The sequence below is a fragment of the Chlamydotis macqueenii genome, chromosome 28 (assembly GCF_036417535.1).
Source record: "Chlamydotis macqueenii isolate bChlMac1 chromosome 28, bChlMac1.mat, whole genome shotgun sequence".
NCBI classification, from domain to species: Eukaryota; Metazoa; Chordata; class Aves; order Otidiformes; family Otididae; genus Chlamydotis; species Chlamydotis macqueenii.
Genome location: NC_141583.1, coordinates 1,262,931 through 1,275,773, shown reverse-complemented (window position 1 = coordinate 1,275,773; position 12,843 = coordinate 1,262,931). Strand labels below are relative to the sequence as shown.

Genomic DNA, 12,843 nt, shown 5'->3' with positions numbered 1-12,843 from the left:
GGAAAGCCGGGCGGATCGTCGCTTCTGGCAGTGCTAAGGGTGAGAACACGCGGGTTCTCCCACCAGTGGAGAAGCAGAACTTAGGACTTGGACATCCCGCTCCCTCTGTGGCTGGAGTGCTTTGCCCTCCCTCATGATGCTGAAATAAAGCCATGCCTCACGCCAGGATTGAAAATATTTTATTTTATAGGTAAAAATGAGGAACGGGGCTGTCCCTGTCTTAAGGGCGCTGCTTCCAGCGTTGCATCCGTCGTGTCTGAGGAATGTTTGCCGTGGTGCGGGAGGCACAGCAGGCAGGGCTAGGGGGAGGGGGTCTTCACAACCAGGGTGTTGTGGCAGGCCACCGCGATGCCGCCGATGAGGTTCAGGAACTCCTGGAAGTCCAGCTGCCCGTCGCTGTTCAAATCCAGTTTCTTCATCATCCTGTCCACCACGCCTGGGTCCTTCTGGTTCTGGAAAAGAGCAGAGAGGTGGGAATTGCGGGGATCGATGTCTGTGTGGAGGCAAAGGCATGCCTCGCTGAATCCCCCTGCCCGGGTACGGCACCGGGGCTGCCGGGTTCAGCACCAGCGCAGAGGGAGGCAGAATTGGGCCGGGCTGTGCCCTGGCTCTTCCCAGTGCCCACCCCATGGTGACTGTGGGGTAACTGCAGTTCTGGGAGCTGAAGCGTGCGGCACGGGAGACTTCGGGGTTGGATTTTGCTCACCTTGGTGAAGGCAGCCAGCTCGGTGTTCATGAAGGCCAGGAACTCCCTCTTGGAGAGCGTGCAGTTGTCCCCCTCGCGCCCGGCGTACCGCTGGAAGACGGCAAGCAGGGACTCAATGCAGCGCTCGGTCTCCGTGGGCTGCGGGAGCAAGAGCGGGTTCGGGTGAGGAACCGCGGGGAGCTCGGGGCTGGCGCGAGAAAGGAACCTGGCTCTTTCTGGAGGAAGGGGGGCCTCCTGAGTCACCGTGCCCAACCTGTCCGGCTGCATTTTTCTTTGGTGTTCGTGTCTCTGAAGCCTTGGCACAGCGCTGTGGTTGCGGGACCCGGAGGACTGGGGAGCGGTTCATGGAAAATGCCCCGGGGAGACCTCAGCTCCCATCTCAGGAGTGGCCTGGGAAGAACTTGCGCTCCAAGCACAGGGCCGTGCTGGGTTTTTTTTTTTTTTTTTTTCCCTGCTGTCCAGCCCAGCTTTGCTGGAGCTGCTTTTCTGGGAAGATAAGCCTGTCTCCCCCCTTCCTCTCCCCCTGCTCTGCCTGAGCGGAGGAGAAACTCTGAGTCACGAGAGAACTCCGCCAGCGGAGTTGGCTCCCCGAGCCGCTTGGGTGGGGAGGGAGCCGGGCTGGCCTGTGGGGATGGGATGGGCAGGGGGAGGGAGATGGGGGGGATGTGGGGCTCTTTCCCCTTCCCCACGGCTCCAGTTTTTGGGGAGAGCTGCGGAGGAGTCCGCCCTTCCCTGCCAGACCTCAGCATCCTGGGGGTCCCTGCCACACCCTGCCCTGCCCGCGGCTCAGCTCAGCGTTTTTTGGTGAACGTGAGAGGAGCTGAGTTGCTTCTGCCCTCAGCCACGGGTCCCTGGTTCCTCTGCTCCACCCCCCACCCTGCTGCTGGGGGGGCTGGGATGGGACGATGGAGGCAGAGCTGCAGCCCCCAGTCTGGTGCTGGGCAGTGGAAGCATCAGTGGGGGGGAAAAGGAGGGGAAGGGGTTGCGGGGATCAAAACAAATGCCACCCCCTGGTCCCCCCCGACGGCAGGGACCCTCTGCCCTCCCTCCCTAGCCCCGCACCCCCTTCCCGCACCCAGGCCTCCTCCCCGCCGGAGCCTGAGCTCAGCTCTTGGCGCCATCTCCCCGTTTCCGTGCCAAAGCGCCTCTCGCCATCGGCGCTGGGGCCGCTCGCGGGAAAATCTCCTCTGGATCTTGTACGGAGCTGCCTCTCCCTCTCCGTCCCGGGATCCCGGCTCACTCACCATGGCTGGGGTGCGAGGAGGGGGCTCGCTCCTCGGCGGGGCGGCCGTGCGATGTGGCGAGGCGGGAGCCGGGGCGGTTGTGAGCCTCAAGCCGCAGCCACCGCCCTTCCCGGCGCAGCCAGCGCCCAGCCCTGACTCAGCCCCTTGGGCCGCGTTGGGCAACGGCGGCTCTAACGGCGGATCGGGACGCGCCCGCGGCCCCCGCCTCGCGCTCAGGAATGTGCTGGGCCCCTCCTCTCAACCCTCCATCCCTTTCTTTATTCTTTACGGTTATTTGCACTCAGGTTTTCTCTTTTTTAGCTATTTTTGCCTCCTGTGTCCCTTTGTGGCTCCCTTCGCTTTTTACCCAGCGTCAGGGCTGAGCCCCCCTGTTGCTGCCTCGCTGCTACCTGGAGCGTCGTCACCGTTTCCTCTTTCTGCGGTGAGATTTGAGCTTCCCCATCTTTTCTAACGAGGCAGACGGGGCACAGGAGAGCAAACAGCCTTCCCCAGCCGACACGATGGGGGCTGCCCACCCCTGGGGACCATCTCCTGCCTGTCCCCCTCACCCCTGCCTGCTGGGCTTTGCTGGCCCGCCTTGTAGCCACCCACGGGGGCTGAGTGCCGCGCCGGGACCCGGCTGCGGCCAGGATTTGTCCTCAGTGGCGCTGGTTCGAGCTCCCGACCTGGGGCTGGCCGCCCTCGTGCTGCTGCGGAGCGGGAGACCCTGGATGGTGGACAACAGGGAAAGAAGGAGGTGGAGGAAGGGCAGGAGGGCACCCAAAAGGCGCCCAAAGGCAGGTGATGTGCCCAAAGATCTCAGAGCAGGGAGGATGGGAGCTGTGGGGCTTGTCCCGCTCAGAAACCGTCAGGGCTGTGGTGCCCGGCGGCCCCCCATCCGTCGGGAGCTGGGAAGCCGCTCAGACACGCAGTGTTGCATGGCCTCTTCCTAAAAGTTTGAGACGGAGCCTGGAGAGGTGGGGGTGAGGGGGGCCGCCCCCGCCGTGTGCAGGAGCTGGGATGTGCTCTGGGAGCTGGGATGTACTCTGGGATCTGGACCATCTCCCAGGGCTCTTCTGGAAATCCCGCTGCAGACTGTGACTCAGCACAGAGCGGGGGAGAGGGAAGCAGCTAACTGGGAGGACAACCCTTCCCAGTTAGATTTGCCTTTCTTGCCTCAATTTCCTGTCCCCAAACTCTCAGTATTGGGGAAAAAATACTTCCCCCTGCTCCATCCAACCTCTCCCAAACTGGAAACCGTTCAGTCCATGTAAATCCAAAGGTTTTTCCGAAGCTGGGAGAGGAGGGAGGGAAACCTGCCGCTGTTCTCCGTGGATTTTGCTCTTCCACCGGCGTTTTGCAAGCTCCGCTTTGCTCCCTTAATCAGACGTGAGCTGATCCAAGGGACAAGGGTTATTTCCTCATTCGCAAGAGCAAATCCCGGAGGAGGGCACGGCCCAGCCCCGTCCCAGCTGCAGCGGGGGATTTCGGGAGGTTCCTGTTTTTTGCCGCTCTGCGTGTGTGTTTGCGGCCAGGACCTTGGCCCCGTTTGCAGACAGACCATCTGTGCCACCATATGTTCGTCACCGAGACGCGTCACTGTCACTCGCCCGAAGCCCAGAGCGTCGCCCCGTGCGTCCCTCGCTGCGACAGACCCCTCCGAATCCCTCCGGCACCAGATCCAGGGTGTCACGGGGCGGTGGCCGTGGCTGGGGGAGTGAGGAGCCCTGGATGCTCCCGCTGAGCCCACATCCGGTGCTGCTGGACCTGAGATGGTCCTGTTCCTCCTGGCCAGCCCCGTCACCAGCCCACGGGCTCCGGCTGCGTTTGAGAGCCGGGTTGTCCTCGCGTCTCTCTGTCTTCTTGCGGAATTGCAGCCCCATCTGCTGCCGAGGGAATGGATTCTTTCCCACTCAAGGGAAAGAAAAGTGAATAAAAATCTGGGTGTTTTTTTTTTTTTTTCCAGGGAGGGTTGTGGATGTCTCCCTCTCCAGCCTGCTGCACCGCGTGCGAGACCCCGTGTGTTCCCGTGCCGCGCTGCTGCCTCTCTCCTTCCCAGGGATCCAGGGATCCCAGGCGAGGGGCAGCCCAGGGGAGAAGGCAAACGGGTGCACGTGGCCAGGAAAATCTGCGTCTGGATGGCCTGGGACTGCTGGCTCCCGCGGAAGCCGGAGTGCACGGGCGCGTCTGCACGTCCCTGTGCGGATCCTGGACCACAGCGTGCGCGGGCTGCGATGGGAGCCCCTGAAACCACGCGGATCAGGAGCGAGGGCCGGAGTTTGAGAGGTGTGTGGGCTCCTAGACATGCAGTAGGGGAGATTTGGTGGGATTTTCCAAAGTCCCTGTCTGGATTAAGTGCCTGGGATTAGGGGGAATGTGTAATCTGAACTGGGACACCCTCCCGCCAGGCTGGGGGCCTTGTAGAAACTTGGTGCAAGGATGAGGGACGGCAGCAGTCGGTGCAGTCTGCAGCTATTTATTCCGGTTTTTCATGCGATACATTAGCGTGAAGAGGAAAGAGACCCCCCACCGCCCGCCACCACCACCCTGTGGCGACCGCAGCATCACCCAGCTGCTCCACAGCATCTGCGTGGCTGGAGCTGGGATTGTCTCCAGCTCCGAGGGGAGCAGAAAGGTGTGACCAACAAAGTGTAACCAAAAGCACTGAGGCTACCAAAGCGGGGTTTTTTTTTTGTTTTTCTCCCTAGCCTCGAGGATTTTCAGGTCCCAGGATGGGTTTGACTGAGCTACTGGGATTTGTAATTATTTTCGCATTGCGCGGCAGAAGCTGACAGGAGAGGCAGCCACGGGGCGAGGGAGACGCGCGTGTGGTGCGATGCAGAGCAGTCCTGCTGCAGGGCAGAAGAGATGGCAGGGACAAAGGACAGAGAGACCCGAAGAATCTAATTAGCGCAGAAAAGTGGCTAAATACTGGATTAAGGTGGACAGACAATGCAGGAAGGCAGGAGCTGCAGCCCCTGGGGTCGGTCCCTGCCTGCTTAGCTGCTGAGGATGGAGAAACCCCAAATGGTACCCTCACAGCGTACCCCATGAACCCTTCCGTGGTGAACGCTCCTGTGCCACCACGGGGGAGCATCCTAAGCTGAAAGCGGAGGGCAGAAGTGATCCTCAAAGAGACTTGGAGAACCCCCCCAGTTCCAGGGAGGGGATTCCCCTTAAGAGGCCTTGGCTTCATCCCCAGCAGGACGGCTTGGTGCCTCCTGGGAGACTGGGGGGCCAGGAGGGCCCTGTCTCTGCTTGGTGCCAAGACGTGGTTCCTCCTCCCGCTGAGGCTGAGCATTGCTCACTCGCTGAGGGCTCCTCTTGCTGTTCTGCTGCGGCTGGCGGCTCTTCTCTGGCGGGGGAACCTCTGCATCCTCACGGCAGCGGCTGGCTTCATCTCTCCGGCATGGCTTGGGACGGCTCTCTTCGGTAGCTCGCTGGCCCAGCTCACAAGCTTCCTCTGGCTCCGGAGCCTGGGCCACAGGTGGGCATCTCTTGGCCTTCCTGTCCTCGTGCTTGCTCACCTGGTCACTGGACTCAAGCTCTTGTGGGACCTGCTCCCTGGCAGCTTTTGATCCATCTCCTTGGGGCTGGTGGTCCTTCTCTTCCCCATCAGGCATCCTGGGGTGCTGGCTCTCCCTCCTGTCCTCCTTGGGCTTTGCCTGGCAAGGGTCACCCTTAGCACCATCCAGCTTGGAGGCAGAAACCTGGTGAGCCCCTTCCTTCACCCCCGTTTCAGACCTCTCCTGTGGCTCAGAGAGACCCCCTGTGTTTTCCTGGGACCGTGGCTCTGGGTGGTTGCTCCTGTCACACGGCACTGCTGGTGGCTGGGGTGCCACGTAGCACTTCTTGACATAGATGGGCTGCCCCAGGTCATGGGGGTGGTGGCAGACGATCTCGTAGGTGGTAGCATCAGGATCATTCAAATTCTGGATCACATGGATCAGATATGCAACGGTCTGAGGCTCACAGGACTGAGGGAGGACCTGCGCCTCTGGCTGTACCTTGGGGTCAGTGGGGATGTAACGGACCCTGGCGTCAGTGACAGACGCCTGCTCTCTGGGGGGGCAGAAGTCTCTGTTATCCACATCCACAGTTTGGTAGAGGGTTCTCTCCTGCCTTCGTCCTTCATCTTCACGTCTCTGGCACCTGTTTGACTCATGTGCTTCTTCCTCATGTAACAGCCTGCAGTTTCTCCATTGTTGGTCTTCTGAGCGCTTGGAGGAGGTTCTCCCAGATGGCTCATGCTGTAATTCATTTGCTGGATTGCAATCCAAAATCTCTCTTTCATGTTCTTCTTCAAGTATCTGGACACTGCTTCTCTCATGTGTCTCTCTGTGGGATCTCACAGAAGATGGCTCTTCCCTTTCACGTGTCTGGCGGCTGTGGCACTCATAGACCTCCAGACCCAGATCCTGTTGCCGATTGATCCTCCTCTCCCGCAAGGGCTCTTCCCTCTCTCTTCCCTGGCAGATCCTCCTCTCCTCCTCTTCTTCTTCTCGCTCACAGGCAGTGTCCCTACTCTCCACATCTTCACGTGGCTCCACTTCCCGTGACACATGGTGGATCTTCACTTCTGCTTCTGCTGCCACCACTGCAGTCTCTCGTGTCCTCTCATACCTCACGGGCTCACGTTGTCTCCTTCCATCCTCTTTGGGCTCACGTGGTTGATGTTCCTGTCTGCCCTGTGTCTCTCTCTGGTTGGTGGTGGCAGCCTGTTCTTCCCTTTCGCGTGTCTGGCGGCTGTGGCGCTCGTAGACCTGCAGATCCAGATCCCGTTGCCGATTGATCTTCCTGTCCCACACGGGCTCTTCCCTCTCTCTTCCATGACAGATCCTCCTCTCCTCCTCTTGTTCTTCACGCTCATGGGCAGTGTCCCTCCTCTCCACATCTTCATGTGGCTCCCGTTCCCGGGACACACGGTGGATCTTCACATCAGCTTCTGCTGCCACCACTGCAGTCTCTCGTGTCCTCTCGTACCTCACCGACTCACGTTGTCTCCTTCCATCCTCTTCAGGCTCACGTGGTTGACGTTCCTGTCTGCCCCGTGTCTCTCTCTGGTTAGTGGTGGCAGCTTGTTCTTCCCTTTCACGTGTCTGGCGGCTGCGGCGCTCATAGACGTCCAGATCCAGCTCCCGTTGACGATCGATCCTCCTCTCCCGCTCACGGGGAGTGTCCCTCCTCTCCACATCTTCATGTGGCTCCAGCTCCCGGGACACACGGTGGATCTTCACATCATCCTTAGCTGCCACCACTGCAGTCTCTCGTGTCCTCTCGTACCTCACCGACTCACGTTGTCTCCTTCCATCCTCTTCAGGCTCACGTGGTTGATGTTCCTGTCTGCCCCGTGTCTCTCTCTGGTCGGTGGTGGCAGCTTGTTCTTCCCTTTCGCGTGTCTGGCGGCTGTGGCGCTCGTAGACTTCCAGATCCAGCTCCCGTTGCCGATCGATCCTCCTCTCCCGCACGGGCTCTTCCCTCTCTCTTCCCTGGCAGATCCTCCTCTCCTCCTCTTCTTCTTCTCGCTCACAGGCAGTGTCCCTCCTCTCCACATCTTCACGTGGCTCCACTTCCCGGGACACACGGTGGATCTTCACTTCTTCTTCTGCTGCCACCACTGCAGTCTCTCGTGTCCTCTCGTACCTCACTGGCTCACGTTGTCTCCTTCCATCCTCTTCGGGCTCACGTGGTTGACGTTCCTGTCTGCCCCGTGTCTCTCTCTGGTTGGTGGTGGCAGCTTGTTCTTCCCTTTCGTGTGTCTGGCGGCTGCGGCGCTCATAGACCTCCAGATCCAGCTCCCGTTGCCGATCGATCCTCCTCTCCCGCACGGGCTCTTCCCTCTCTCTTCCCTGGCAGATCCTCCTCTCCTCCTCTTCTTCTTCTCGCTCACAGGCAGTGTCCCTCCTCTCCACATCTTCACGTGGATCCACTTCCCGTGACACACGGTGGATCTTCACTTCTGCTTCTGCTGCCACCACTGCAGTCTCTCGTGTCCTCTCGTACCTCACCGGCTCACGTTGTCTCCTTCCATCCTCTTCAGGCTCACATGGTTGACGTTCCTGTCTGCCCCGTGTCTCTCTCTGGTTGGTGGTAGCAGCTTGTTCTTCCCTTTCGCGTGTCTGGCGGCTGCGGCGCTCATAGACCTCCAGATCCAGCTCCCGTTGACGATCGATCCTCCTCTCCCGCTCACGGGGAGTGTCCCTCCTCTCCACATCTTCATGTGGCTCCAGTTCCCGGGACACACGGTGGATCTTCACATCATCCTCAGCTGCCACCACTGCAGTCTCTCGTGTCCTCTCGTACCTCACCGACTCACGTTGTCTCCTTCCATCCTCTTCCGGTTCGCGTCTTTGATGTTCTTGTCTCCCGCGCGTATCTCTCTGGTTGGTGGTGGCAGCTTGTTCTTCCCTTTCACGTGTCTGGCGGCTGCGGCGCTCGTAGACCTCCAGATCCAGTTCCCGTTGCTGATCGACCCGTCTCTCCCACTCACCGGGAGTGTCCCTCCTCTCCACATCTTCACGTGGCTCCACTTCCCGGGACACCCGGTGGATCTTCACATCAGTTTCTGCTGCCACCACTGCAGTCTCTCGTGTCCTCTCATACCTCACGGGCTCACGTTGTCTCCTTCCATCCTCTTCGGGCTCACGTGGTTGATGTTCCTGTCTGCCCCGTGTCTCTCTCTGGTCGGTGGTGGCAGCTTGTTCTTCCCTTTCGCGTGTCTGGCGGCTGCGGCGCTCATAGACCTCCAGATCCAGCTCCCGTTGCCGATCGATCCTCCTCTCCCGCACGGGCTCTTCCCTCTCTCTTCCATGACAGATCCTCCTCTCCTCCTCTTCTTCTTCACGCTCACAGGCAGTGTCCCTCCTCTCCACATCTTCACGTGGCTCCACTTCCTGGGACACACGGTGGATCTTCACTTCTGCTTCTGCTGCTACCACTGCAGTCTCTCGTGTCCTCTCGTACCTCACCGGCTCACGTTGTCTCCTTCCATCCTCTTCAGGCTCACGTGGTTGACGTTCCTGTCTGCCCCATGTCTCTCTCTGGTTGGTGGTGGCAGCTTGTTCTTCCCTTTCACGTGTCTGGCAGCTGCAGCGCTCATAGACCTCCAGATCCAGCTCCTGTTGACGATCGATCCTCCTCTCCCCCTCACGGGGAGTGTCCCTCCTCTCCACATCTTCATGTGGCTCCAGCTCCCGGGACACACGGTGGATCTTCACATCATCCTCTGCTGCCACCACTGCAGTCTCTCGTGTCCTCTCGTACCTCACCGGCTCACGTTGTCTCCTTCCATCCTCTTCGGGCTCACGTGGTTGACGTTCCTGTCTGCCCCGTGTCTGTCTCTGGTTGGTGGTGGCAGCTTGTTCTTCCCTTTCGCGTGTCTGGCGGCTGCGGCGCTCATAGACCTCCAGATCCAGCTCCCGTTGACGATCGATCCTCCTCTCCCGCTCACGGGGAGTGTCCCTCCTCTCCACATATTCATGTGGCTCCAGCTCCCGGAACACACGGTGGATCTTCACATCATCCTCAGCTGCCACCACTGCAGTCTCTCGTGTCCTCTCGTACCTCACCGACTCACGTTGTCTCCTTCCATCCTCTTCCGGTTCGCGTCTTTGATGTTCTTGTCTCCCGCGCGTATCTCTCTGGTTGGTGGTGGCAGCTTGTTCTTCCCTTTCACGTGTCTGGCGGCTGCGGCGCTCATAGACCTCCAGATCCAGTTCCCGTTGCTGATCGACCCGTCTCTCCCACTCACCGGGAGTGTCCCTCCTCTCCACATCTTCACGTGGCTCCACTTCCCGGGACACCCGGTGGATCTTCACATCAGTTTCTGCTGCCACCACTGCAGTCTCTCGTGTCCTCTCATACCTCACGGGCTCACGTTGTCTCCTTCCATCCTCTTCGGGCTCACGTGGTTGACGTTCCTGTCTGCCCCGTGTCTCTCTCTCGTCGGTGGTGGCAGCTTGTTCTTCTCTTTCGCGTGTCTGGCGGCTGCGGCGCTCATAGACCTCCAGATCCAGCTCCCGTTGCCGATCGATCCTCCTCTCCCGCACGGGCTCTTCCCTCTCTCTTCCATGACAGATCCTCCTCTCCTCCTCTTCTTCTTCACGCTCACAGGCAGTGTCCCTCCTCTCCACATCTTCACGTGGCTCCACTTCCTGGGACACACGGTGGATCTTCACTTCTGCTTCTGCTGCCACCACTGCAGTCTCTCGTGTCCTCTCGTACCTCACCGGCTCACGTTGTCTCCTTCCATCCTCTTCAGGCTCACGTGGTTGACGTTCCTGTCTGCCCCATGTCTCTCTCTGGTTGGTGGTGGCAGCTTGTTCTTCCCTTTCACGTGTCTGGCAGCTGCAGCGCTCATAGACCTCCAGATCCAGCTCCCGTTGACGATCGATCCTCCTCTCCCGCTCACGGGGAGTGTCCCTCCTCTCCACATCTTCATGTGGCTCCAGCTCCCGGGACACACGGTGGATCTTCACATCATCCTCAGCTGCTACCACCACAGTTTCTTCTGTCCTCTCGTACCTCACTGGCTCACGTTGTCTCCTTCCATCCTCTTCGGGCTCACGTGGTTGACGTTCCTGTTTTCCGCGTGTCTCTCTCTGGTTGGTGGTGGCAGCTTGGTCTTCCCTTTCGCGTGTCTGGCGGCTGCGGCGCTCATAGACCTCCAGATCCAGCTCCTGTTGCTGGTTGATCCTCCTCTCCCGCTCACGGGGAGTGTCCCTCCTCTCCACATCTTCACGTGGCTCCACTTCCTGGGACACACGGTGGATCTTCACGTCGGCTTCTGCTGCCACCACTGCAGTCTCTCGTGTCCTCTCGTACCTCACGGGCTCACGTTGTCTCCTTCCATCCTCTTCTGCCTGACATGATTGACGTTCCTGTCTCCCGTGTGTCTCTCTCTGGTTGGTGGTAGCAGCTTGTTCTTCCCTTTCGCGTGTCTGGCGGCTGCGGCGCTCGTAGACCTCCAGATCCAGCTCCTGTTGCCGATCGATCCTCCTCTCCCGCTCTTTTCTGCTTAACTCTTGTTCTTCCCACTCCAGAGCCTGATTGATGTCTCTTTCACTTTCTGTATATTCAACCTCATCTTCCTCATTCTGCCATTGTTCATAGCTCTCTCTTTCTGTTTGACAGCTCTCATAGTATCTGTGGTCAAGTTCTAGCGGTTCTTCTATGTATGACTGATATGTGCGTCTTGAGTCCAGGCATTCAGTCTCCCATGGCTGGCGGCTGCTGTGTTCAAGTGGTTTTTGTTCCAGCTCACGTAGCTGGTAGCTGCTTTTCTCTTCTCTGAGTAATTCAGGTTTACGTGGCTGATTGTGTCTTCCTCTACCTGCTTCTTGTGGCCGCTGGTGTTTTTGATCATATGCTGGTAGTGCTGGCTCATGTGCCTGCTGCCTACTCCACCGGTTTGGCAGTGGTTGAGGTTCACAGGTCTGGCTGCGACTCCTCACGTCTGCCACTCGTTCTGCCTGAGACTCATCTTGATTTCGCCTCTCATCTGCCTGCAGTCCGGGCTCATGTGCTTGCAAGCTGCCACGCTTGCAGAGTTGTACATATCTTCGTCTGTCTGGCTCCGATGGCTGATGTCTTCCCTGGCTGGTCCTTTGGTCACATGGCTCTTGGCTTCGTTCTCCGTATACGTGAGGGATTGGCTCCCTCAGCTCCTTGCTTCGTTTTGCATCGTTTCTGCTTTGTGTGTTACGTTGCTGGTGATGACTCCCCGTTTCCTTTAGTGTTTCAAGCTTGTTGACCCTGCTGTCTTGTTGCTGGTCAGGTTCACAGTGGGGATGTTGATTACTCTCACAGGTTTCTCGATCCTTCTCCTGGAGCTGCTGACGGCTCCCTCTGTTCATAATTTCCAGCTCTTGAAGTGTCTTGCCACTGGTTGTAAGCTTTGTTCTTTGCAGAAGGCACGGTCCCTTTGGCAGATACCAGTAGCAGGCCTTAGCCACTCTGAACACCAAAAGCAGAAATTCACTAAAATCTATTTCTCCATCACCATCCCACTCCAGAAACTGCAGAATCTTGTCAATCGTCTGAGGGTCGTGTGGCTTCTGCAGGGAAAACACACAGGGAAACAAAAAAGGGATTTTAGCCTTCCTGCTCCTTGTCAGAGAAATGCAAAGACAGGAACAATTGCAATCTTTTCTCCTTCCATCTCTCGCACCTTCACTTTTATAGCTCAGCAACAACTCCATGTTCTCCATTTTCCTGGTTGTTCCCTGGCTGACTAACGAGCTCTCTTCTCTGTAGGATCTGCTGTATCCCTCTCCCGGATGCCTTTCCTTCCTACATTTGCAACCTCCCCATGCTTCATTCTCCAGCTTTTGCCTGTTTGCTCACAACAAAAATGGGTTGGAAGCCCTGTCAAAGCAGCCGGTGCAAAGGAACACAACCGCTGCTCCCCTTTGGTGAAAGTCTCCCCATCCCACTGTCATAGGAGTCATCCCCTCTCCGGATGGAGAGTTTGCAGTCTCTGCACTCCAGCCTCGGCCTCGAGCCCCCCCCTCCCGCCTCACAGCGGCACTCACAGCGATGGCATCTGCAAATTCCCTCTGGATGAACTCCTTCATCGTCCTTCGGCTGAGGTGGGAGTAGACTCCATCTTCCTTTGCGTGTTGGTGAAAGACGCTGATGATGGTGGAAATGCTGTCTAGGAAGCGAGACATCTTCCTGCCGATTCAAGCAAGCCTGCAAGAAAAGGAGCAGACCTAAGGTTGGGAGATTCGCTTGCCTCTGAGTCTGAAAAGAGTTGGGGAGGACTGCTGGGGTCCAGCTGCATGCGTTACCAGGACGCGGGGTGCCGTGCGCCGTGTCTTCGCTCCTGTGCCATAGTGAGCTGTATTTCACCAGAGCACTGGGAAGGAATTCAAATGCTATGGGGTTTTAGTGGGATGGGGAGTGTCCTCCCAC

At 58.6% G+C, this 12,843-nt stretch overlaps 2 protein-coding genes across 2 annotated transcripts; both read right to left on the bottom strand.

Moving 5' to 3' along the window:
* Nucleotides 1-163: 163 nt before the first annotated feature.
* On the bottom strand, nt 164-2,109 carry S100A11 (S100 calcium binding protein A11). The gene is made up of 3 exons (XM_086768178.1): nt 1,951-2,109; nt 707-844; nt 164-452 (listed from the first exon to the last, which is right to left on the bottom strand). The coding sequence occupies exons 1-3, from the start codon at nt 1,951-1,953 to the stop codon at nt 300-302; spliced, it is 294 nt and encodes a 97-aa protein (XP_086624304.1). The 5' UTR covers nt 1,954-2,109; the 3' UTR covers nt 164-299.
* Nucleotides 2,110-5,105: 2,996 nt separating this feature from the next.
* TCHH (trichohyalin) lies at nt 5,106-12,599 on the bottom strand. Its single transcript, XM_010116290.2, has 2 exons — nt 12,462-12,599; nt 5,106-11,984 (listed from the first exon to the last, which is right to left on the bottom strand). The coding sequence occupies exons 1-2, from the start codon at nt 12,597-12,599 to the stop codon at nt 5,106-5,108; spliced, it is 7,017 nt and encodes a 2,338-aa protein (XP_010114592.2).
* Between the last annotated feature and the right edge of the window lie 244 nt (nt 12,600-12,843).

Coding starts and splice junctions, on each gene's coding strand:
- S100A11 (XM_086768178.1), bottom strand. Junction 453..706: donor AGCTGGCTGCCTTCACCAAG/GTGAGCAAAATC, acceptor GCTCTTTTCCAG/AACCAGAAGGACCCAGGCGT.
- TCHH (XM_010116290.2), bottom strand. CDS start 12,599: ATGTCTCGCTTCCTAGACAGCATTTCCACCATCATCAGCGTCTTTCAC. Junction 11,985..12,461: donor AATTTGCAGATGCCATCGCT/GTGAGTGCCGCT, acceptor TTTTCCCTGCAG/AAGCCACACGACCCTCAGAC.